We start from the raw sequence: 25,138 nt of genomic DNA, 5'->3' as shown, positions 1-25,138 counted from the left end.
TCTTCCCAGCAGCGTTCACAATCCCAGTCATCAGGTCAGAAAAAGAAGGCAGGATTAATAAAATATGTCCCCCATAATCTCTTCCGTTTAGGGAAATGGAAACAGTGATGCAATGAATAAAGAAGTTGCATTCTCTTCCCTTTTCACCAATTTTTGACCACACTTAACTGAAAAAAATGCCTGTTTTTAAGTAAAAATCCTTCACACAAGGTTATGATACTGTAAGTATTTTATGTTCTTGAATTCACAGTCTATCTTCTTTTTCGTTCCTTATTTTTATAGACATCAATAATAACTTGCTTGTTAATAAAATCTAATTCTATTCATTCAGAAAGAAAGTAATAAAATTTTGCTCTTCAGATTGACTGTGTGTCCCCACAACCAGAACAGTAACTGTGCAGATGTGGAATTTAAACCGTGCTGAACTTGTGGTTAAAGGGATTACTTTATGCTTAAAATTACAGGTTCAGGTGCAAAAAGCGAGTAACCTTTTTATGAATGAGGGCCAGGGAGACTTTAAGCCTGAGCACTGAAGCCAGATGAGAGTATGGATGTTGTGTTTACAGGGAGCAGGAACGGTGCTTGCGAAGACAACAGGACAGCAACACTTATCACAAGAAAAAACTTCGCTCTCTCCCCTTCTCCTTACAGAGTATTTTCCTCTAATAATGGAACTACTACAACAGAAGCTCTATGGAATCGCTGCGTTGCAGACACAACCTTAAGGAACTGTAATTACAGAGGGAACATTTATCACCCTGACAGAAGGTGTAGATCATAGTAATAAAGCTGTTGTTAGGATGCTAATTGTGTAGGGCTTCTCCACCCTACTGACATTGGCCGCAACATTTCTATTACTGGTCTAACAGCCATTTCATAAAAATAATGTTTTAGTAATAGGACTGGTATTGGTTACAGAGAAATTACAATTCAAAAAGATTTCAGAGAGGGTAAAATGGCTATTGAAATAAATGTGCTTGCTGTAATAGCCATCAGCTCCAAAAAAGCCTAAAAAAAAAGTAATCAACTCCAAAAAAAAGCCATTTATCCCAGCGGACACGGGATACAGTTTATTACCTGGGACAGGTGACATTTATAGTCACTTTGATTTCAATTTACAAGCAGAAGCCGAGCCATCCTGCCGATATAACTGAGGAAAGTTTCTGTAAGTTTGCCGTAAAACCCAGGGAAGCACTCCCACTGCTAAGCCCGTTGAAGATGAAACAACCTACGTCTGTCTGTAACGGGTGCTGAAGGATGACTGTGAAAGTGCAACTACTGCTATTCTCCTCCACTTCCTCAGACCATCAAAATAAATCTGCAATGGTACTGAGCAAGGGAAAACTTGAAGGGACCCTGATGAGACAAAGAAGTACAAACTAGACCAAAAAAGCAAATTTCTGTCATTACTGAACTTCTTTTTGGAGGAGAAGGCTGTAGAGGGATTTTGATTTATGCTCAAGCTCCTCTTTGCAGACGAGCAGTTGCAATTGCCCTTACAATTTAATGTATCTGCTCCCTGTGTATTTCGAAAGACATAACAATTAACTTTAGTGACAAGTTTTTATTAATACTTTTACTACTACTAACCCCACACAGACAACTATGCTGGATCTTATCCTTCTTTCATCAAATATGAAGTCCAAGCTGAAGAGGCAATTAATCAAACAGCTAAAGTTTGGGGGTTTTTTTCCAAGGAAAATGGAGCTGCTTTGGCAGCTCCTATAACACAAACATCTGAGGACCCCTAATGCAGCCAGAATTTCTGTACAATGAACCAGACCTACCGCTTTGTACCTGCTTCCTGAAGTCCATCATGGCCGTGATGGTGGAAATGCAGGGTCCAAAGGAACAAACGCTTCATGGCACAAACTGCTTTCCTCGTAAAGGATGTCTCAAAGCCCTGCTAATGACATTAAGCCTGGCTGATCACAGCCTGAATGCTGCCTCTTGACTACAGATTGCAGTAAAACCCATCTTTTCCTTCGGACACCCCATGCTCCGTGCACACATCACTTCTACACTGCTAACTTACTGCTACGTACGTTGACAGCTGCGGCTTCTACTGAATGTGACAGCTGAGTATGTCTACAGCTCGGTGCCACAAAAACATCAATCTTGCTTTTCCGTTTTTAAAGCTACCAGAACTATCAGGGTGCATCCAAAACAGGAACAATACCTCTATCCATGATCTCTGAAGACAGATTTACTTCTCTTGTACAACGCACAGTGCAAGTTAGAAAGTCACAGTAAAAACCAGTTTGCCAGAAGAAAAGTGTTTTCAAGGGTGGCAGATGGAAATGAGTTTAAATCAGTTTTACTTTAGTAAAACTTTACTTTACTTTACAGCTTTAGGCTCTTCCTATTTTAGGTGTATTCAAAAGATAAAAATATTCTCCATATAGTGATCTCTATAACTAGGACAATGGTAACAACAGAAAAGACTGCCATAAGATCTGATGGGCATATTTGCTTTTTGTGCAGAGCTAACCTATTATTGTAATACTTGATACTACAGAATAAAAAATATAATAACTGGATGACCAAGACCCATTTCGTATTTCATCCCCAAAATCAGTTTATCTGCCTGACTCTAGAATATTTACAGTTTTGAGGGAGTGGTGATCCTTTTTTACAATTTAGAATTTTATTATTTCTTGAAAAGTTATTGAATAGCTAACACAATATCCTTGAAGGCATACCTAAGAGGTAATGCGGGACAAGCACAACGTTATAGCCAATACTGCTGATATTTATATATGTGTATCTTTATATATTTTTATATTTTATATATAGAATAAGGTTTGAATTACTGATTTTAAGAACAAGAGGAATCAAAGCACTAGGTGACGCTCAGACAAAACTATATTTTTAAAGCTTAAACTTTTCACAGGCATGTAACTTGCATTTAGGATTCTTTAAGAAAACTTTATAGTTAAAATTGGCAGGACCGTAGTTATATTGTCAAGAAATGGCATCTCAACCATTTTCCTAAGAAAATAAACAGATGATTCTTCTTCCATGCTTGCCAAAATAAGATTAATTCAGTTGTCACCATTTCAGTTATGTAGCATATAGTCTTAATTAATTACTATTTAAAATCTGTTCTTAAGTTAAGAGATTCATCTAAGGTGCAAAACTGAAAGATACAACAAGCTGTGGAAGTATGGAAAAGACACTGGAGACAGATTTCCTACCCTGATTAAAAAATGGTAAGTTAAGAAAAAAAATCCATACTGGCATTTGACAAATGTGCCCCAAAAGGGTTCACTTTACAATCCCAGGAATTCCTGGACAAAAAGATATTGGGAAGAGAGATTTCATAAGACTTTTGAGTTTGAAATACTGTAACCAGCAAATGGGATGGCATATACTCCTACCTCCTCTTTACCGTTTATCAAGAAGGTGGTATGACTGATAGCTATAAATCAGAAGACAGACAACTACCACAAGGTAATGAATGGAAAACAAATTTCTCCTGCAGCAGAGCAGCAGAACACTAATTTAACTATATTTAATACAAGGAGGCAATGACGTGTCCATAGAACTGTGACTCAACCCTCATTTTGAGTTCAGGCCAAGGGAAGACTTTCTTTGTTCCTCATCTCTCCATACAGCAGCAGATGTCTGTGCTCCCCTACTCCAGTCAAAGCATCTTATTATGGCATTACCTATCGTTTGAAATAACATTTGTTGAACCAAGTACTCTGAATGACTATTGAACCTGAATATCCAATGTTCTTACATGGAGACTGTAGGACTGTCAATATTCATGGTGATTCTCCTACTGACAGACTCACTATAAGGCTGCAAACTTTGTAATACCAAAATCTCAGTTCCGTCACAAGTTTGCCCAAGGTACTTATGGATGTCTACACGCAGCATGGTAGAGTCAGAGGTTGAACCAGGGATTAGCAACCACCAGAACAGTGAATGCTGGCATGACAACAGAAAACGGTGAAAGGACACTGGAACTGTCTCCTGAAAGGCTAAAGTGCCCGTCTCAGGACTGTAGCTGAATGTTTTGATGAAACTGGATTCGGAGTTTAGAAATGACTTTGATCACATCGGTGTCTTGGTCAACACAGGCCTGCAACGCCAAGCTCTCTTCTGAGAGCACAGAAGAGCTACAGCTTATGGAAGCTTGAATCCACCTTTCTACAGGAGCCATAGCTCCCTCTCTGCGGGGGGATTTTGGGTGGACTCTCTCCCTATTCTTGAACCAGGCTGCTGTGCAGTCAGAAATACAATATACAAAAAGAGGAGCCAAAAAGGGACTCCAGTTGACTTTCACCCTCAAGGGCTCTCAGCTGGTTTGCTGAGCCTTGGAGGTTGTATGTAGCTTTATGTACAAGTCTGACCAGACGGAGTAAATTCATCTCCTTTGGATGAGTTCACTTTCTTTTTTGAACCTCAGACTGCCTTAAAAACATAAGAAGTGCCTGACTGTTCTGGACCAATGGTCCATCGAGCAATGCGTCCTGTCTCCAACAGCGGCAGTTGGAACGGCTCTTTTGGGAGAACAGGCATCTGGCCTCTTCCTGTGGCTCACTCCCCTTCTACTGCTCCAGCATTTCTGCTGTATTAAGGGTGATGGAGGACACATTCCTGCCTGGTAATTTTCCATCCGTTTATGGACAAGTGGTCTCATGAATATGTCTAAATGCTTTTGAACTGCTGATACCATCTGCTTCCACAACTTGAGAGCACAGGTGTTTAGGCATAAATTGCTTTCTATTAACATCGATACCTAACTTCCATTTAAATGGCACTTAAAATGCTTTTTTATTAAAAAAAAAATAAAAAAAGTCTGCCAAAGGGCTTGGCCAAAAGCCCTAGTTGCAGAAAACAAAAAGAGAAATTTTTATAAAGTTTTCAACATTTTGTGACCATACCAGTTGCCTCTCAAATGGAGCTGAATGTGTCATCATGATATCCACTTCTTTAATATTGCACAATGTTGTGTATTTTAGAATTTTTCACAATATGGGGGAATGTTCAGTAACCACGTCTATTCCAATAGTGAACTGTTAGAGGTCATGGCACAGGGAAGACAGAGGAGCAACCCACCTCAGCCCACAAGGAGAAATGCCACACCAGGGAGAGAACATGCTGTTACAACTTCTTCCACAACAACTCTCCTTGGGAAGTTCCATGGAAGCAAAGCCACTACCAAATAAATTATCTGTAAATGCAATGTGTAGCACTGAAACAGTTTTTCTACAGAAGTAGAAAAGAATCAAGAGAATCAATACTGTTACATTGTAATTCATTCAATTAATTACATATCTGTGTGGAAAATCTTACTGAATGTTCATTTCAGAATAACTGATCAACTCAAGTAACAACAGTACCAGGACTTGAAAGTCTATCCCGAATTGTGCCCCAGAAATTGGCAAGGATCCTCCTACTGCTTTCTATCTCTACAGGTAAATCACCCATTAAGCCCTTGTATTCGTTCTACATCATTTAGTATTAGTCCCCTATTTGGTCTTTTCCTCCTATGAAATTAGTCAGACTAGGTTTATGTCCATAAAGTCTTACCAGGAAAAAAATTATTAAACTGTAGGGCAGCTACACATTATTAACTGACGCTCAGTTTTAAAAGAAAATCTGCTTGCTAGCTTGTACAATACCACCAGTTGGTTTAAACCACAGAAGTTCAATACATCACAGCAAATTTTAGTCAGAAATAAATATTCACCCAGCTTTCCCATTCTTAGATTTTTCCCTGTGAAACAGCTTTCCAATCCATACTGGTAAGACTCCCTTTCCTCAGGAAGTTGTACTAATAATTTTCCAAAAATATTAGCAGGGGATCCATAGCAACTGTTGATACGACTCAAAATGATTTAAGAGCGATCTTAGCAACCTTCTGTTAAGATATACTGTATACAGCCTCCCCCACTTAGCAAAATCCCACAATATGGCAAGAAAGATTTGTATGTCTAAGAATAGCTACCTACACACATTTTTCAAGATGACTGAGCCATAATGATTTAAATCTTCCCTACCACAGTTTCAGCAAGATGTGCCTCTACAACACTACATCAATGTGTTCTGTTCAGAGTTTTGAATCTTTCTCCTTTTTTAAATCAAACCATTAGCATCCCTGACATTTTAGAAATAATGTTTATTGATTTTTCTGTTAACACTGCTATAAATTAAGTGATGTAATGGACAGGATTATTGAAGCGCTACAAAGATACATCTTCCAGATTCTTAACTACATATTGAAAAAGAGCAGACTCTGGATTAATATAGAAATAGTGCGGCTCCATGCTGTTATTTGGGTAGCTTAGATTTGGTGGACTACTTTTTAGATGACAGAATGGACATATAACAGAGATGATACTACAACCACCTGCTAAGTATCAAATGACAGAAGAAAAACACCTCACTCAGATGAAACTGAGAAATAAATGTTGAGAAAAAAAAAAACAGACACAGGAGAATTCCTTATAACTTACTATTTTTAAACTTAAGATCAGTACTTCGTGGGACAGAGTTGCTAACTCATCCCTTTTTGTAGTAGAAGTGCTATTAGTACGTGGAAACAGCTTTATTCATTGTAGATGAGCACTCTGAAAAGGGCTGAATACTCTGCACCTGAAGATGCATGAACAATGCAGAAGGAAACCAGCAGAGTCACCTTCAGTCCTCACTTGGCTGGCATTGGTTTCAACAGTCCACACCTTTTTACCCTAAGGTGGGCCTTTAAGCTACGACTTCAAGCACTGTGGAGGATCTTTTAATAGACCATGGCGTAGACAACAATGATCTCCCACATTTAAGAATTTATTCAAGGTTACAGAACAGCAGTAACACACCAGAGGAGAAATAAAACTTTGAAGGAAAGTGTATTTGCAGAGATCACTATTCATAATTTAGACCCTTAGGTTTACCTTTTCTGCAGTGCCATGAAGGAGAGGCTCGTGAAAAAGAAGTTTTATGAGAAGACGGAGTGACAGAATAACCCAATCAATGTGACCACAGGAAACTTCTCATTCTTAAGAATCCTGAAGGTTTCTGCACCCTTCCGGAAGCAGAATTTCAGACTGGCACAAGATCTGAGTTAACGCAATCCTGAGGCTCAGATTTGCACTCAGAAACTGCTGCATTTACAGTCAGAATGCTCTGAATATCTTTTTCTGGAGAGACAGCAAAATGCTAAACAAGCAAAATGCTGATTTATTGTTAGCAAATCCAGAACTAAGGTATCACACTCCCAGTCCACTCCCATGGCTGGGGAAAGCACCCTGCACACACGTCTAAGTCACATTTTGGCAACAGAAGTAATTGCTTCTGAACACGTTTGGTTAAAAAGGGAGTGAGGGGGAGGGATGTACGGACACATGCACTCTGTAACTTCCATAATCCTTCAGAGTTCTGACTCACAGATCAGTTTTTCAGACTACTTCTGCAGGACCCTCAAGTCACCAAGCTTTCATTCTTCTTTTATTGGGCAGTTTTTCAACTGTTGAGCCTCCTGCAATAATGCAATTCCACTTCTATCCTTGGATGTTTGATTTTACGTTCCATCATCACTAAGCATCGATTAAGCCTTAGCACACATACTTGATTGTGTTTATGACTTTGTTTTCGCAGGGGAAGGTCAGGCTTTATGACAACATCACACTGTTAAAAAGGAAAGTTTCGGAGATACTTGGTACTGACTGTGATGGGGTTCATTCATCAGCTTTTAAAATTCTCTTGCTAGTTTGCTTCCACACAGGAAAATATAACTAAGACATGGAGTTGCATAAGTGACAAGAATCAAAAATGGACTTGGGCACATATGTTCAAGGGCTTGTATCTAAAATTCATAAAATTATTACTCAGCTTCGTTGCAGCCTTAGAAATGCATGTTTTCTCAGACTGTTGTCTCTCCCCCTAGGAAAAAAACCCCACAACTCATTTCTGTCACTGGACATGTGCACAAACTACATCTTGAAAAGGCGATCAGTTTATGTCCTACGCCCCGACACGACTCCCAGAGTACGTCTGTGACAGCACTGCAGGTAGCCCATAGGCGTTCATGCCACATGCCTACCAAAGCAGGTCTTGCACAAACATATCAAAAAGAAATACGAGTAGGCAGTTATCCCTCCCCTTTACTCTACAAGCAAGTAGAGAACTCACCTGAGACACAAAAGACCTAGATTCAAATTTCTTTTCTGCTAGATTTAATCTCTTGACCTCCTCGGAGAGCAGTTCACCACTGACCTATATGGTATTCTGAGGTGGGAACGCTTCACTTCCCTTGTTGAAGTCGTTCTACTTTGTATACGCTTTTATAAATACCCACAAGGGTAAAGAAAGGATGAAAAATTACTAGCATCTTTACCCATTGTTTTCAATCTGATAAATATTCTACTATCCTTAAACAAATTTCAGAAGGAGCCTGGGAAATAAATGGGTCCCAGTTTACTTTCCAGTAGGTGACCATATGCATCACCATTCCGGTACCATTTCACACTCTCTGCAGAAAACAATGATTCAACTGGATGTAGAGACTACACTACGCTCTTGGTCCTTGATGCAGGTACTTCTAAATAGGTTTGGAGCACCCAGCCACACGAGGATGACAATTCATGCACTGGCAATGCCTATCCCATACCCATTCTAACAAAAAAGAGATTGAAGACTGTCATCTCAGCAACTTTTTATAGAAAACCAGTTATCTTATAGCTGGAAAAACGTAAACATGGATCGCTAAGACAGTGGAGCAACTCTATTCAGTTGTGTTGTTTTTTTTTTTTAATTTATATTTTTAAATAGTTCAATTATTATTTGAAGTTTGGCCATTAAATATACATTAAAACTTTCAAAGCAGCTTTAGTCCTGAGTTCGTATAGCTTATGTGGAAGTGCGGATATAGTATCTGGTGAAATCATTATGCTCCTAAATCTTCATGATTACCAGGCCATAATTTTGAAAAGCAGATTTCTAAAGATTAGAGGACAAAATCTGTTCTCCTCAGGCACTTACGGCCTCTTTATTTTCACATTCTACAGCAAGGACCTAATGCCACATAGTCTGAAGACAGAAGTTCTGGCTATAACCATACAGTCCCTTTCTGTTGCTTCACATCTCCCACTCAGCTTGGTAGAGATTTCCAAAATGATAAAAGGCAAAACGTAGCCTTCACAGACTAGATAAGAACTTTAGTTATCCCTGGTTTTTAAATTCCTGATTGTTAAATCATGCACTACTATGTGGTAAAATATGTTCACCTGTGTAATCAGGAAGATTTCTCCTCTTTTGTTTCATTTCTATTCTCTATTCTCTGTTCTTTGTCTTGGAACCTTTTTCCTATTCTTGTGGTTTTTTCCTTTAAAATTGTCTCCTCATTTAGCATTCGACTGTGGCACTTTTGGACTGCTGCCAACATAACTATGCCTCTTGTATATTATACCTGGATACTAATGTGGTAGATCTGCTGTTCAATTACACAAAGAAGCACCACTGTGTTTGAACTGTTTTACACAATGACACTATGTATTTACCTAAAACTGTCCTGGACTTCTCTGCTGAATATCAGAGTACATGAGAGGAAAATACAATGACTTACTTCATCATTCTTTTGTCGAGACTTTTCTTCCCATTTACTGTAACTTTCTTTTAGCTGGATTTTTTGGAGAATGTGTCTTGTTATTGTTTTCCACTATTAACTGAAATCTCTCCAGAAGTCTTAGTGTTATTTTCACATTCATCCTACTTGCAACTTCTCTCTGTCTGAGATACCTGTCTTCTTCTCCACCCACCCTCTTCCAAACATCTAGATCTCTTATTTGCTCTTACCGCTGCTATATAAGTGGCTTAATAAGTACTTTTAAAAAGCAATGCAGTCAGTAAAAACACCAGGGCTGTCAGGCTGAGGAGCCCAGAAGGCTACCAGCATGGTGGTATGGGGATGCAGGGCTGGGATTCCATCCTAAGTCAAGCTGAATTGGAAAATGCAACTGAGGGACAACTGAGGAAGGCTTTGTTTGTCTGCAGTTCAGGAAAGGCTACAAAGACTTGGAAGGCAGCATCTTGTAAAAAGTACATTTCTAGCATCCATTAATTCAAAAATGTGAAGAGACATTCTTCTGTGAAGAACGTTAGAGTGAAATAACTAATAAAGGATATCCTCAGAAGCACCCACCAAGTTACAAGTAAACTATTCAGGAGATAGGCATGCCATGTCTGCAATTCCAGTTCTGACTCTTTGTAAAAAGAAGCTAAAATCACAGTTGGCAACAGTTCTGAAATGCAACAGTAATCCATAAATACTCCTTAATTTTCCTGTCACTGCAGAATTAAGCTACTTCCAGCTCACACAGATCTTACCAGGTGTGCTAAATTGATGTCATTATAAGCCATCAGGAAATACCCACAGAGACCTGTAGCAACATTTAGAAGTTTTGTTAAACAGCTGTGTGTTATAATTGATTTGTATTATTTAAAACAGCTAAAGCAAGTTATCGCCGGATGTAGAAAAGGGATGACTGAAGACTCCAGGGAGATTTAACTCAGAAGAAAGCCAATCATAGGAACTTCATTTGAGCATTTTAAGATTATTACTAGAGGAAGTGCAATTAAATCATCACCATTTATCAATTATCATTATAAAATACTATGCAACCTTATCATGCTAATTTATTTATGAGAAGGTAACTAGTTGACTTCTGCTTTTTGCAATAAAAATAATCTAGTCAATAAAAATATTTGAAGACGCTTTCTCTGAAAATGAATACGACTTTCCACAATAATCAAAAGTAACTAAAAAACTTCAGATTTTCCCTAAAATTTGTTTTTGCCAAAAAGCTTAATTCCTTGGAGCTCAGGCAGTGTCTCAGTTCCTGATCTCAGATATATATTACCATATAGACTATAAGCCAAAATATAGTTGTATTGAAAATACTCACAGGCATAGCATCCACATTTCCTAAAATGCATGGAATGTCAGTCCCAAATGATTAGTGTGAGATTCTGGATCTGGGAGAAAAAAAAGGCAGCACGACTTTCTAATCTGCCAACTATTGAATCAAAGTGCAAACTCAGACCTTGTTAAAAGCTAAGTAACATTATGTGTGGACAGTGGTAAGCTCAATTTATCTTCCCAGTGGTGGATTGCTGGTAGAATTTAAAATTTTTATCTGTTTTGGAGCAAAATCCTAAACCTTTTCTCTATGCTGTTGATGTGTACTGAGAGTTCAAGCCTGATTTGGTGAGCTTGCCCAGTGACTTGCGTTATACGATCTGTGTCCCTGCAGGCAAAGCCTAACCCACATAACAAAATGGGTCAGCAGAAAAGCAGAAAGGGAAGAGAAAACTCTGTATTTCATTGCAGAACCCCGACTCATTTGAGGGGGAAAAACACACTTTTTCTTGTAGACCTAACTCTTGCTTTGATCTGAGGCTTGCAGGCTGATGCTTACAGTATGTTTTTATTATCTTTCATAATTCCTTTGAGAATACTCTGATTTTTACTGCTGTTTTATAGTTGGACTGGCATATGCATCTCTCAGTTTACAAGGGGAAGTGTTTGTTGCACCAGTGGTTGCTGGCACTGAAAATACCACAGTGTTGACGCTGCTGATTGTGCTGGTACTTTCCTCCGCTCTGATTCCGCTCCAGAGATGCGCGCATCCACAAACCATGCATTCCTCTGTCATTCATTTGACTGAATGACCATCAGCAAATGCACCCTCACTGCCCAGTGCCTTTCTGCTTTCATCTAAAATTAAAACTGGAGACCTCTTAAAGCTGCTTTCCCGCAGGCTCTCTCTCCCAGCCATGTGGGAAAGTACATTTCCAACCCAGGAATGCAGCTGGGGCCTTTGGACCGAGTTCAACACGGAGGTAAAGCAGGCTAAACTCACTGAAGCCAGTGGAATTCAACGGCCTTGAGACACAGGTACACGGTGTTGTGGGAGAAGGTGTACATACAAATGGCGCAGAAATAAAAGCAAAGTAATTCAAAATTATAGAGTGGGATTGCTGGAGGATCTTAACTTCTCTGGCTTCTGCCACCTGCCAGCTCTTCCAGTATTGTGCTATCAGCCTGATAGCCTATCAGCATACATCACTCTAGAATAAACAGTTTAACTCAGTTTGTAATCTTATTTAATGGAAAGTCACCTTGATGTTATGTTCAATAGCATTTTGCTGCTATAACTTTGCCGATTTCTCCAAAATGTTTTTCCTTATATCTGTGTGTGTGTCACTGGACCCACATTGGCTGAACCGCCTCTGGAGAGGTGTCACAGAGACAGCAGGTTCAGCACTCCACATGTTTTACCACCCATAAGACCTGTTTCTGCAAGCCTCTGTGTGTACGTATCTCACACATATCTCTGGTGAAATCACATGCAGGGCAGTTTTACTTTACTGATCCTTAAGAGGCAAAAATAACGTCTGGGTGGGAATGCCCAGGTTTTCCTTTTGTCCTCCGCCACTCTGATTTTACACATTCCAAACACATTGTTTATGCTTTATTCTCAGTAGTATTGCATTATGATTTATTACCTATACAGAGCTGCAGGTTCTTGCAGTGCTTTGCAGAAGAACAGAAAGAGACTGTGATTTACAGAGGAGCTTGAACGTGGCTTCAGGTCCCAGTACAGTGTGAGGGTAGAGAAGGCCCACCACCTCTGGAGTGCGTGTAGCAGATAGTCCTGGACATTTTTGCAGGTGGGAATATAAACTATCTGCAAGCCAGAACAGCTCAGCTGGGAAATACCAGAGATGTCAGCCCTAAAGGATACCTAGCATCTGACCACAGGGTTACTGGTCTCTGTCTACAAGAAATGCAAGAAGGTGGATGAAGGGAAGGCAAAATTAATTGAATCCTCTGCCTCTCTATGCAGAAATACTCATGGTTTAGCTACGAATCGAAATTTCAGCTATAAATCAGAAAACTTTACTGAGAAATCTGAAGTTAAATACTTTCCTGTGCACAAAAATGGTTATCTGCTGCCGTATTGCATTATTTTATTAAAACCTTTTCTCATCTTCATTCTTCAGGAAACAAGTCAGGCAATTCCTGCAATATGTAAAAGCCTATACTACCAGAATCTGCAAACTCTCAACTGGAATTCAGACATGCACAGCAAACACCCGAAAACCAATGCTTGTTAGGTTCTCAGAGAACTAGTGTAATATAAATAGTAGTCCGTGGCTGCAAAAACAGGGATGCTGCTTATGTTCCCATGACTGAGTACCATCTACAAAGAGGCATGCTGTAATTAAATTGTATTAGTTGAATTAAGGAAACCCGTGTAGAACTCAGTTGAGGTTGCATCCCTGTTGTGCCAACTGCTGTGGTAAGAGACCTGTGTACCTGGAAACAGCTTAAATCAAAAAGTCAAGGAAGGAAAGGGGAGGAAGAAAGGACACATTAGTATCTTTGTCTGATGATAAAAATTTACACCTGGGAGAGTTTCCATTCTTCGTCCAAACTTGCACTGGAGGCCTGGAGCTGAGGGAATAAACCAGAGCCACCAACTCATACAAAGCATATCTCACTCTTCCTTGAACAAGTGTGACTGTTTTCCAGAGAGCAAGTCCGAGAACGGTTGCTGAAATGATCTGGTGACTTTAAAGCTACTTTAAATAAAAGTGATTTGAATAGCTCTAAAAGAAGGCAGTGATATCACAGTTTACTAATCTGCTTCCTCTTGTAAAACATGGCATTCATTAACTACTGATTCTTAAGGACATTAGTCAGCAATAACATTATTTGATTGAGAGACCAATTTTCTTTCCTTCAATCCTAAGGATTGCAAGTCTATTTAAAATTGAAAATTACACAGGTTTTTTTGGTAATTTGATTAATAGACAATCTGTGAAATGTTACACTAATATATTTTACTTATATAAATAAATCTACTTTTGTATTTACGCAAATCCACAATTACTCAGACATTGCCTGTAGTTTTCAGAATTGGCTTTGGAGAAGTATTTTAACTGAGAGATACTGTCACATTAAGTCTTACATGATGAACACCTATATATCCCTCAAAATCCACGACTAAAACTGTTGTTGGTAACTGGCTCAGCACAACCTCAGTTAGACTTTTGTTTATTTCATTTGTGTCCAGGAGGGGAATAAGGCCATTGAGGATTCAGGCATATATTGCATTCATTAATTTTGTAAAGGACCAGTGGTTTCTCACCTGCTGTGTAATAGTGTCCCAGGGCCCCTCCAGCAGACGAGCCTGGTAGCATGCATGAACACTCTTCCATATTTCATCCAGAGTTAAAGGTCTTCCATCTGTGACGGGGGGGAAACAACCGCCCACAGTCAAAGCTCTTAAGCATGCTATATCTTTAATACTGAACAGCAGAAGTAAATCTGAAACTACACAAGTAAATCTGGAAGCAGATGGAAAAAATAACAGCAAAACATGACTGAGCCCCTTCTGGCCCCGTAACTCCAACAGTGTTGCTCAAATCCTGACTGAAGTTGCATATAAAACTATATTAAATTCCCTATTCACCTCTCTTCTCTGTCACCTGAGAGTAAAAACTTACTGTTCTGGTTGTAAGGGGTGAAGTTAAATTAATTTTGTAAAACGACACTTGGATAAGATTTAAAAATTTAAAACCACAGAATAATATATATCACGAACAGTTATCTCAAGGAAATACACACAATTCATAGTGAGAGAGTGGAAAAAATCTAAGGAATATAATTCTGCACACAAAATTTTATTGAGTTTTGGTAACCTACATGCCCATAATTTGGTTTTGAGCTGTATTTATATAGTATTATTGCATCAGGTTTTTAGTTGTGATGTTAGAATTATGCCAAGTTATTAGTGTCAACCACTTAGAAAATAAGCATGTCAATTTTTCCTGAATATTTGGTTTTGGCAAACAGCAATAGAATATTTTGATATACTTTCAATAAGTAGCTTCATCTTGGCATTTATTAGGTGTCAGAAACCATTATCCTGTGATAAATAGTTTTATTCTACTGACATTTTCATGTCTGTAAAATGAACAAGATTTATTCACCCAATTAACATTTGAATGCCATGTTTAGATACAAGTTAAAACCAGCTGCCTACAGCCTCTGTTTTATCTTACTTTCTGCACATATTTATAAAAAAAAAAAGCACTGAACTTATATAAGCACCATACAGCAGAAGCATGTGGCAAATAAAGTGCCTAAGAGGGCAACAGCATATTAGCTGCCTATACCATGCCACCCTCATGAACGTGGGACATGTGAGACCGTCCTGCTCTCTGTCTTAGGACGGCAGATATGAGAGCTGTGCTGGAGATGGTCTAACATTTGCTAAGAAATTTGCTACAAGAGTGTAAGTTAACTGTAGAAGGAAGTATTTATGCTCAGATCATCTGTGTGCAGGTAAGACAAGAAGCCGTGCTTACTCGCAATTTTCTGTTTTCTATTCAACCTGCAAAGACAATCCAGAGAAAGTCCAAATGTAAAATCTAGAACAACACAGGTTCTAATGCAAAACTTGATTTGCCACTCTAGATTTTGTTCTGTACGCCTTTCTTTGTATCTGTGAATTTTTATAGCAACACTTGAGCAGATTCAGATCGTAGACATGGAATGGATTACTCTGACTCTAACCATTAATCTCATTTACAGAAACGATCAAATATTATTGAAGCATTAATCATATTATAGTTAAAATTGAGTTTTGCCTTTACCTCATGGATTTTATTACTTCATGTATGAGAAGCAATATATCTCCCATCATATTTCCATACAGATTTATGTTCATTTCACAGAAAAATACAAATACATCCAAACTGAAAGTTAGACTTCACATGGGAGGGAGATCACAGACAGTAAAATACTTAAATAGTTAATATAAAGTAATTGCAATGTTTCACATTGGAACAATAATTAGTCCGGGCATTCTGATTATACACTTATATATTGAAATATGCTTGGATTTACATTTCCCTAGATTTTGAATTTTCTGCACTATTTTAATATATTTCACTAAGCTTTAAATGAGTTTGAATTAAGTGTGTTTTTTAAACTGAGTAAGCTTTCATACATGCTCCCAAATATTGTGTTCCTGTAAATTCTTATTTAACTCACTAGCTCAGAAGATGGGAGAGCAGACGCAGCAGGAAAGAATAAGTTATCAGTACTTAAAATGGATGTGAGGTTTAGCTGCACAGCTGGGAACCGCAAGACCCTTGCAAAAGGAGAGGGGGCGGATGGGCAGTTTTCCCATCCTCTTCTGTGGGATGAAGACCTAAAAGTCTATTGAAAGAGTCTTCTCTCTCAACAAAAGAAAACAAAATCAAGTAAAATAAAATAAAACAACTACACTAAAATCTTAAAATGACTGACAGAAGGACCCATTTCAGGGAATCTGTCTGGAGGTGTATTTTATATTTTAAAACTCCTCAGTTTGTGTGATCATCTGCTTAAGATGATGTAACAGAATCTATTTTATTCACGAGCTCCCAGATTTGCACAAAACACACATCTGTATTCTTTGGGCACTTTTAGACCTCTTTTTCCAGGGCTGCCAGCATTCGCATGTTTAGCAGCCCTGCTACACATTCTTGCAACCCACTGAGACCTCAAATACCCAGCTGGGCTGACAGAGCGGTCCGTAATTGTTGCTGCTGGCAACAAGGGGCCATGCTGGCACCTGCTGAGCCAGGCAGCCTCTCTGCTTCTTCCCTCACTCTTTCCCGTGATGGAGCTGAACTCTAAAAGTTCAGCCAGAAAAAGAAGGCAACGGCAGCACTGAGCCAAGAGAAGAGGCAGGAGAGGAACGCGGAGGCTTCAGATGCACCCAGCAGTAGGTTTACTCATCACCCACCCACGAGGACACAGCTGCTGAGGTGCCTGCAAGCTTGTCCCAAGCCTCACCCCAAGTCTAGCTGGGAGCGGGTACGCAGGCAGAAGTGGAAGGTTGCGGTTAGATATACGTTTTGTATAACTCAGCTCATTAAATAATCACAGAGAGTGAAAGGAAATAGCTGCTTGTGGGTCATGCCAGATTGACTGTACCTTTGTCTGAAGCTCCACGCGTGCAATGCTACCACTCTGGCACAGGACACATCATCAGCTCATCAGCACTAACCCAGGCTCTTGGAAATGCAGACTCTGATACAACAAACTTGACGTCTACCCAGCAAGAAAGGCCAAGAGAGCCTGGGAAGTAACCAGCTAAGATATTTGTTGAGAGAAAGGAGATCAAGAATGGGAGTCAAGAACTTCTAAGTATGGGTTCTTTCTCTGCCATTAATTAACTATGGATTTAAGTCAACTACTTCATCTGCCTTAATAGTCAGACAAGGACAACTACAGCCTTTCTATCATAAACTCAGACTTCTATTATTTAAACCATCTAGACTTTAAGAAACTTTTCTGAGAAGAGTTTCCTGATGGTCCATCTGGGGTTAACTCATTCGTGTCACCACAAACAAGAAATAGCTAAAAAGCAGGTGGCTGAGTGCCCTCTCACAGCAGCATAGTGTGGCACTGAGATGACATACCAGTTGCAGCTCCCAGCTGACCTGGCACCTTAATTTCTGCAAAGAGCAGAAATTCTCTAGGCATACAAATTTGAGAGAAAAAATCGGGCTTCCCAAGTTGCTGTATTCTGTTTTCTTGATGTGTATTGAGGGCTTTTAATAATTTCTTAGATTTCTAATTAAAGGTTATTTGACACTTCTGGTGAAATGGTGCACAAATTGTTTTGAGGCTTCATTCGGGCATACTTTCCAAAGAAATATTAGGTTTTTGTACTCTTAAGAAACCACTGCTACAAAAGAAAAAACATCCTTAGAGTTTAGGAAAATATCTGATTATACAAACTATTCAATTTTATTTATGTCCAAAGTCATAATAAAACCAGTTCACATGGGATGTGGTCTTAGAGGAGCTATTTTTCTGAGAAAGGACACAGTGGTCACATGCTTGTGAGTTCAGGGAGTAAGTCTGTATTTCGGAAAGTGCATCAGTCAGGCCCAGCACGGTTAAGAATACAGAAATTCATGCCTTCAGGGTTGGAGGAAGTTACATTATCTTACAAGCTCCTTCTCTCTAAGCACTGATTAGCAGGGTATTATTGGCAGGGATCTATCTGTATGTCAGACAGCTAGACGTACTTTGGGCAGGTCAATTTGAAAATCCTATTCCTTCTCCCTTTTCTAGAGGAGTTAGGCTGCAGTCCTCATTGTCTCCCATTAGTTCTGCTCTTTCTTTTCAGTGCTTTGCCAGCATTCATGATTCTTCCTCTACCTTTGTAGGAAAAATAAGAAGAGAAATGTGAGGCAAGCCATTATTTTCTTAACATGCAGGGTGACTCCAGAACGATGCCTGTGACTGTGTTGCTGCTACCTCACTGTGGGTGCAAGAGGTTTCTGAATGTATGGATTTGGACAATGACAGTTCAGGAAAAGTCCAAAAGTTCCTTGACATCTTAAAGACTAAGGAAAGGGGAAAACACTCTGCTGATTAAAGAAAGCTTACTGGACCTAGCCCAGCCCATCTGGCTGATGCCAGCATTGAAGGGGAAGGCTAATTGCCTATACCATCTGTCTCTACGAGGGCTAATTGCTGACATCAGACATCAGCAGGGCTCCATGCATTTCTTCAGCTACCTATTTGGTAATCTCAGAAGCCAGAGAAAGAAAGAAGGGCTCCCATTTCTGAAGAGTATGGCATGCATAGGACTGATTTTGGAGAAATGAAACCTATTTCTCTGAGACTCTGAGGTATTGAGGACCTCAGTGTTGAGCTCCTGACACAGACTGCGACTTCCATAAGTCTGAATTTAGGAAAATATGCCACACAGAAGTATCATAAGATAGTGAAAAATGTTTCTTACGTACATATATGTAGCCTAAAAATATCTTTTTGTATCCTATGAAGTTCCCAAACATCTTTCCAGACATAGTCAACACACTTAATCATTATTTTCAGCTTAAGTATTTGTCCTTGCACAGAACAAGATCTTCCCTGTACATCTATCCCCAGAGACTACCAAAAACCTCAGATGTCTCTCAAAGTGTTTTAGTTCTGTTGCAATCAAGATTTCAGACCCTTACCTTATACTACCTTACATATCAAACCTCATCTCACCAAAAAAAAGAGGTCTAAAGATGAATTCCACAAAATAAGTTATTTCATCCAAATTAGACCGCAGCAAGGATAAGGATACAATGCAACTTCTGCCCTTCTGCAGGAAGAACTGATCTATAAAGTTTGAGGACAATTGGTAGCAGAGAGGAATGGAAACTGGATGTCCTCAATGACACAAGCTCCTGAAGATGCCAACCACGCTGAAGATGACAGCAAAATCTCCACAGCAACTCTACTAGAAGCCCTTTTCCTAGGAGCGACAGTGATAGACTAAGTCAATGAAAACTGGACTCGCATATGATGGGAGAAAGGCAGGATTTAACTGTTCTAGAAAAGTTTTTAAAGAGCCTATTTGGAAGAGTACAGATTTGAACAGGCTGGCACCAGCTGCTGTTATAACATACAAAGTGAGGAAGTGAATATTGCAAAACAAGCAAAACTACTTAGTCAGGTCGAACAGAAGAATTATTATTTCCTAGGCAGGCCTCGAGGTGTAATGGCCATTTAACATACTGCCAGAGAGGAAGCAGAGTTTTGAATTCAAACTCTGTGCCCTGCTGCTGGGGAAGGCAAGACGGGACAGGGCTGTGGAAACACTGGAAGGATTATAGCTCACCTTCACCTCCCGCAGCAAGCTCTAATTAACATGAGGATCAGTATGGACAGGATTCAAGGGAAACCATGAACAGCTCACAAGAGACTTGTGAGGAACTGATTCTGTTACTTAATCTACAAATAATGGCAGGAATTTAGACCGGGAAATTGATGTAGGTCTCAGAAGATTCTTCCCTGATTATTTCAGATGAGGAATGCAGCAAATATTACTAGTTGTCTGAGAAACAAGGTGAGGAGCCTATCATATGAAGACTATTACCTCAAAGCAAAAAAATTCTCAGCGCATTGCCTAGTGTTTTCCTAATGCCAGGTTCAGGACAAGACAAAGGATATTTGCTTGGATGTCTCAAGTGATTGAGAGTGACTGTCATCTGCACATTCCTGAAAATCCCATGTTGGGACCTTCAGAGTGTGGCACAGGTGGGCAAACAACTTGCAAGGGTGACAGAATTTTTCATTTTCAAAAGTAAGCTATCCATAATTAAAAACAGAGAATACTAGCTGAAAACATTAGAGGAAAAACACTTATTGCCAGCATTTTGTATCCTTCTCTCTTCGAGAGTCAGAGAATGTTAAATGTTAAAAGAGATTGTTAAATGCTGAAGAGAACCCAGGTGACTTTAGGAATTATCTAAAAAAAGTCCTTGTTTTCCATTGTGGAAAATTCCCAAGAAGTGTTTCAAAACATAATTGTACTTGTAGGAACAATTACAGTTTTGTACTGCAAGGGGAGCTGTTGGCACACAATACTACGTTGGAGCATTAGATCATCCACCAGCTTCTGTAATATCCACTTCCAGCTATAAGGAGTCATGTTTCAACACCTCCGATTCCCTGATGCTGACAAGCTAAACAACTTGTTTTGTCTCTGGGAGCTCTTCTCTGGTGATTAACTGCTTATGGTGAATACTAATTATATGAAAGTACAGTACAGTAGAAATAGTGTCCTATTTCCTCTACCTGCAGCGTCTCCATCCTCTTCAGTACAGACAGTGCACTATTAATTCAGCTAAAACCAAGAAGATGTCATTTTTCAGGACCACAAATAGGTTAATCTGTCTCTTACAGCAAAACTTTATCTTCCTGTCTGCACAACAAGTTTAAAGGCAAAACATTGCACATTTGTAAATGCCTGTAATAATTTTAGAAATAAATTTGCAGCAGGATGTGTGCAAATGAGTTCTGTTGGTGGTAAAGGCAGAGCAATGTCCCCAATTCCCCACATCCCAGTTTGAAAATTTACCCCAAATTATCCATTCCTGAAACTGCACCTCAGACTAAAATCTTTCCACCAGGGAGTCTATGAGAATTTGTTCTTCAATTTTAAATCTAAAGTGCCTTTTAAAACGCTAACACTGCAAAATTAGAAACCATTAAACAATATAAGGCAGAGAGTGATTAAATCTACCAAACACATTCAAAGCAGCTTAAGCTACTTTTTAATTAAAAAGGAAAAGATATCACTGGCAACGTTCAGACATCTTTACCTAGATAAAGTTAGGAGGTTATTCAAAACACAAAAGATGCTGATGCTACCATGCAGGAGACTGGGTGAAATGACTGGAAGATTTCAATCCCTCCGCCCTAGGTGCACAGTCCTCAGGCAGAGAGGAACGGAGCATAGCCAGTGCTGCAGCGTGATCGCTCTGTGTTTTCTGATTAAATAAGTGACACTAACAGCGGCCTTGGAGGGAGGCTGTGTGTTCCTCCTTCCTTCCTGACAGGATGGCGAGTGAAATCACAGTGGCTGTAGCAATTGAGTAATGGGTGACAAGATGTACGTATCAGGCAGGAAAGAGGATCAGTTAGTTTCAAGAGCCAGTTTTAATAGACAGAAAAAGGTAATACCTTATCGGTATTATTTTATATTTTTTTAAGCAGCAAACTTGAATAGAAAACAGCATACACTGTTAAAGGCACATTTAGACCCCAGCCTTGTGGCTCAAATTCAGGCCCCAAAGAAACAGACACAGTTCTGCTGAAGCACTGCAATTATGTCCACTTATTTTGTAGCCAAATTCAAACCTGCAGCTTTAAGTTTTTGTATTCATTTAACGAAAGGAACAAGAAAAATGACCAGCAGTTTTAGTCAACCGCAGGCAAGGTGCCAGGAGCCAAAGATCAGCCTCGTTCAGGCTGAGATGATATCATCTACTCCAAGGTCCTGAAGCTCTGTGTCTGGAGTATTACAAAAATTTACTGGTGAACAGCATCATCTCTTACTTTCTTACTACATATCATCGCTACTCTGTTCCTCAATTTAATACAAAATCTGCGTTTAACATCTACTGCATCCGACATATTTTTATTCTTCCCTTTGTCTAACAGAAGATTGGTCTTACCTAAAAAGCATGCCCTAAAATAAAGCACAGGTACTTGATAGCTGCTGGAGTACAGGACGTGATATTCATAGCGAATCACTTCTTCTGTTGCACAAACTCCAGCTACTTGAGAATCATCCAAAGACTCCTAAAACAACAAACGTGAACACAGCAATATATCAACTTTTTTATTTGTATCAAGGGAAAAGTAATTACTACTATTGTAATAAATTCAATAAATATACAGAACAGAACAGAAATAATGGCAATCACCCCTTTCATAGCACTACTCCTTTGAATTCCCAAAGGAATTTCTCAATACTAGCAAGAAAATCACAAAAGTCCAAAACCTACGAAGGCATCCTACAGACTTACTTCCACAAACAGTGAACTATGTGTAGGCATTTGCAGAATTGAGGTCTTTCTACGTGCAGGCTGCTTTTGTAAGCAAAAAGACAAAAGCTTTCTAAAATCTTTACGGCACAATGACTGGTACAATAAGGTGACTACAGCCGCTTATCTCCTCGTTACCTTTAGTGTAGACCATTTTAAAAGTGTATCCTTAAATAATCTGGTGTTGCTTGTCAAAGACAAATCAAATGCATCCATCAAAAATTCTCTGTTCTACTTTCTTTAAAGGCTTTTTGCCAGAGGTTGTTTTTGCTAATAATACTTCTAAAATTGAGACAATTTTTTCCTGTTAATGTATATTTCAGGTGAAAAGTAAAGTTTATTGTAGGTTTGAAAGAAATCAGAAGAGATGGATCTTACTGCATTGAAATATACCCCAGATGCAGCATAAATTTCCTAACATTTTAAATTAATGTTGAAACAGTCCTAAGCACCCAGATGTTTTGACTTTTCTAAAAACTTTAGATACTCAACACCTCCAAAAATGGAACCATTACATTAATAACGCCATTAAGATTAAATGTTAGAACAAACTCTCCAAGAAGACACTATAGGTGTGGACTTGTTCGGTTTTCAAACCCCCAAATTTACATGCATGAACTAAGCAACGATAATGCCCCACAGGTTGGGTGTGTGTTTCAGAACTCGACTATTGCCAAGCAACTATGAATATTGGCTTACTCTCTCTGTCCAAAAAATAAAAAAGATTGAACAGGAAAGAAGAGCCAGCATCCTTTGAACACTACGCTGGTTTAACACACAAGAAATTTAAAGCTATTTTGCATTTTTATCCCACATCCTTAATTCAACTCAACGATGGATCGATCTATGAAAAGATATAAGAACTGATAAACTACAACAGTAATGACACATTTTGATAGCCCACTTAAAAGTGATTTCCCCCAAATTTAATGTATTAGACAACCAGATGCTGCTAAGGCACATGGATAGAAGATCACAAATGGAAAGCCCAGACCTTGGGAAGCTACAGACCAAGGTACTGTAAATACATTTTTGGGCATTGCATGAGAAAATTGTAGATGCTCGCAGAACAGAACATTTCTGGGAAATTCTGGACAGCTGCAGGAATGGTTGGTTTTAGCTTATCAGGAAAGAGATATCTAAAGCACTGAAAGGGAACGTTAAAGGAAGTGCTCTCTGTGTTAACCTAGTTTTAGAAACTGTACGTGAAGGGATACTAAAGACAACATGCCAGAAGGGACAATGATGATTACTGCATTTGACTTCGCGGGCCAGGTAAATTTAGGTATGCTGTGCCCAGTTCCCATATAAATGTGTAACAGACGAAGAAGGCAAATCCTTTTCCTCCTCACACATGTCATACCCTCTGATCAGATGTGAAATACACACTAAAAAAATCTCTCGAGGAAAACAGGAATTTCTTCTCTATAGTAGGCTGATCTTTCTTTAAAAGGGATCCATTTTCAGTGCTTTAGTGAGAATAGTAAAAGAAAGAACTGCAGCTGCCTGTGGTAAAAGAAAACAAAAAACAACTACAGATTGGCTTTCAGGTTTTTAGGGGTGGGAAAGAAAGAATCCATATTCAGAACTCAACCTACATTAAAATTTACAAAACCCTTTCAGATCAACCTCCTGGAATCAAATCATACTGCTTTACAGACCTTAATGTTTCATCAGATATTATGACCTTGATTATTGCTTAGTCACTAGCTTACCTTGCCGTGAAAAATACTTCTGGAAATGGCAAGACTACCTGTTCATGTTCACTACCTTGTTCACTATTGTTCTAGAAAAAAGCTGTATGTGTACACATACATCTCTATCCTGCTTTCAGTATATAAGGTGAAATGACTGTATACCCTCACATTAATACCAATATCTAATCTGTGACAATTTTAGACTGAATGATAAAGAAGTCAGATTTTATTACCTCCAAATACTTAGGAAAAGAAGTATGTTAATACTCAAAACTGAAATACTCAAACTCATATCCCCTTACCAAAACCATGCTTTGTAAAAACCCTACTTACTATCTCAGAAAGTCATAAATTAAGCTAGGAACAACTTCATTGTTAAGAATTCAACTCCCTGGGTTAGCACAGGTTTCAGCTGGTAAGCAACTTCTATCTTCATTTTCTAGATTAGGAAAAGGAAAGCAAATAAGAGACTGTCTAATTTCACTGTTCCTTGAGACAGCCACTGAGAAATCATAAGAATTTCTGCCATTATCAGACAGACATTATTCAGTGAGGTACTTCCCAAAACATTTTATGACTTCCAGTGAAAGGTGATTTTATCCAGTGGCCTTCCCAGAAGATGTACGTAGTTTGATAGCAGGAGAGGCAGCAGAGGAGCGAAGAAGGCTGCTTTACTGCTTTACTCTTTTGGAGAGCAGAATACCTTTGGACACATTTATTTTGCATTATCCTGGATTTTTTTGACTGATAGTTTAGGCAGTTTCCAAAATCAAGCATGCAGCTGAATACAAAGCTCAAAGAAGCTTTGAAACTGACATTCTTCTGCTCTGTATCCAGATGGACTTTGGTCTACTACAAAGTTTCTACATTTTTTCAAAATAAGTTTGTGACTCTCAGATCTCTTTTTCTGCTGTTTCTAGTAACAAGTGGGCGCATTGTATTTGTGATCTGCATACGAAGGCAGATAGCTGAATCCTTCTTAGGGTTACCTCTAATCCCCTTTCCTTTCGGTAAACAGCAGTTTCAAG

General features: G+C 39.0%; 1 protein-coding gene across 2 annotated transcripts in view; it reads right to left on the bottom strand.

Moving 5' to 3' along the window:
• Positions 1 to 25,138, bottom strand: part of ATG10 (autophagy related 10) — a 79,676-nt gene that overhangs the window by 8,326 nt on the left and 46,212 nt on the right. For both annotated transcript variants that reach the window (XM_074166389.1, XM_074166390.1), the window contains exons 5-6: positions 22,042 to 22,168; positions 14,166 to 14,263 (exon numbers count right to left, since the gene is read on the bottom strand). In XM_074166389.1, coding sequence (XP_074022490.1) covers positions 14,166 to 14,263; positions 22,042 to 22,168 — 225 coding nt within the window. The remainder of the gene's footprint in view (positions 1 to 14,165; positions 14,264 to 22,041; positions 22,169 to 25,138) is intronic.

This window comes from Numenius arquata, chromosome Z (genome assembly GCF_964106895.1).
Source record: "Numenius arquata chromosome Z, bNumArq3.hap1.1, whole genome shotgun sequence".
NCBI classification, from domain to species: Eukaryota; Metazoa; Chordata; class Aves; order Charadriiformes; family Scolopacidae; genus Numenius; species Numenius arquata.
This window is presented reverse-complemented; position numbering and strand designations above follow the sequence as displayed.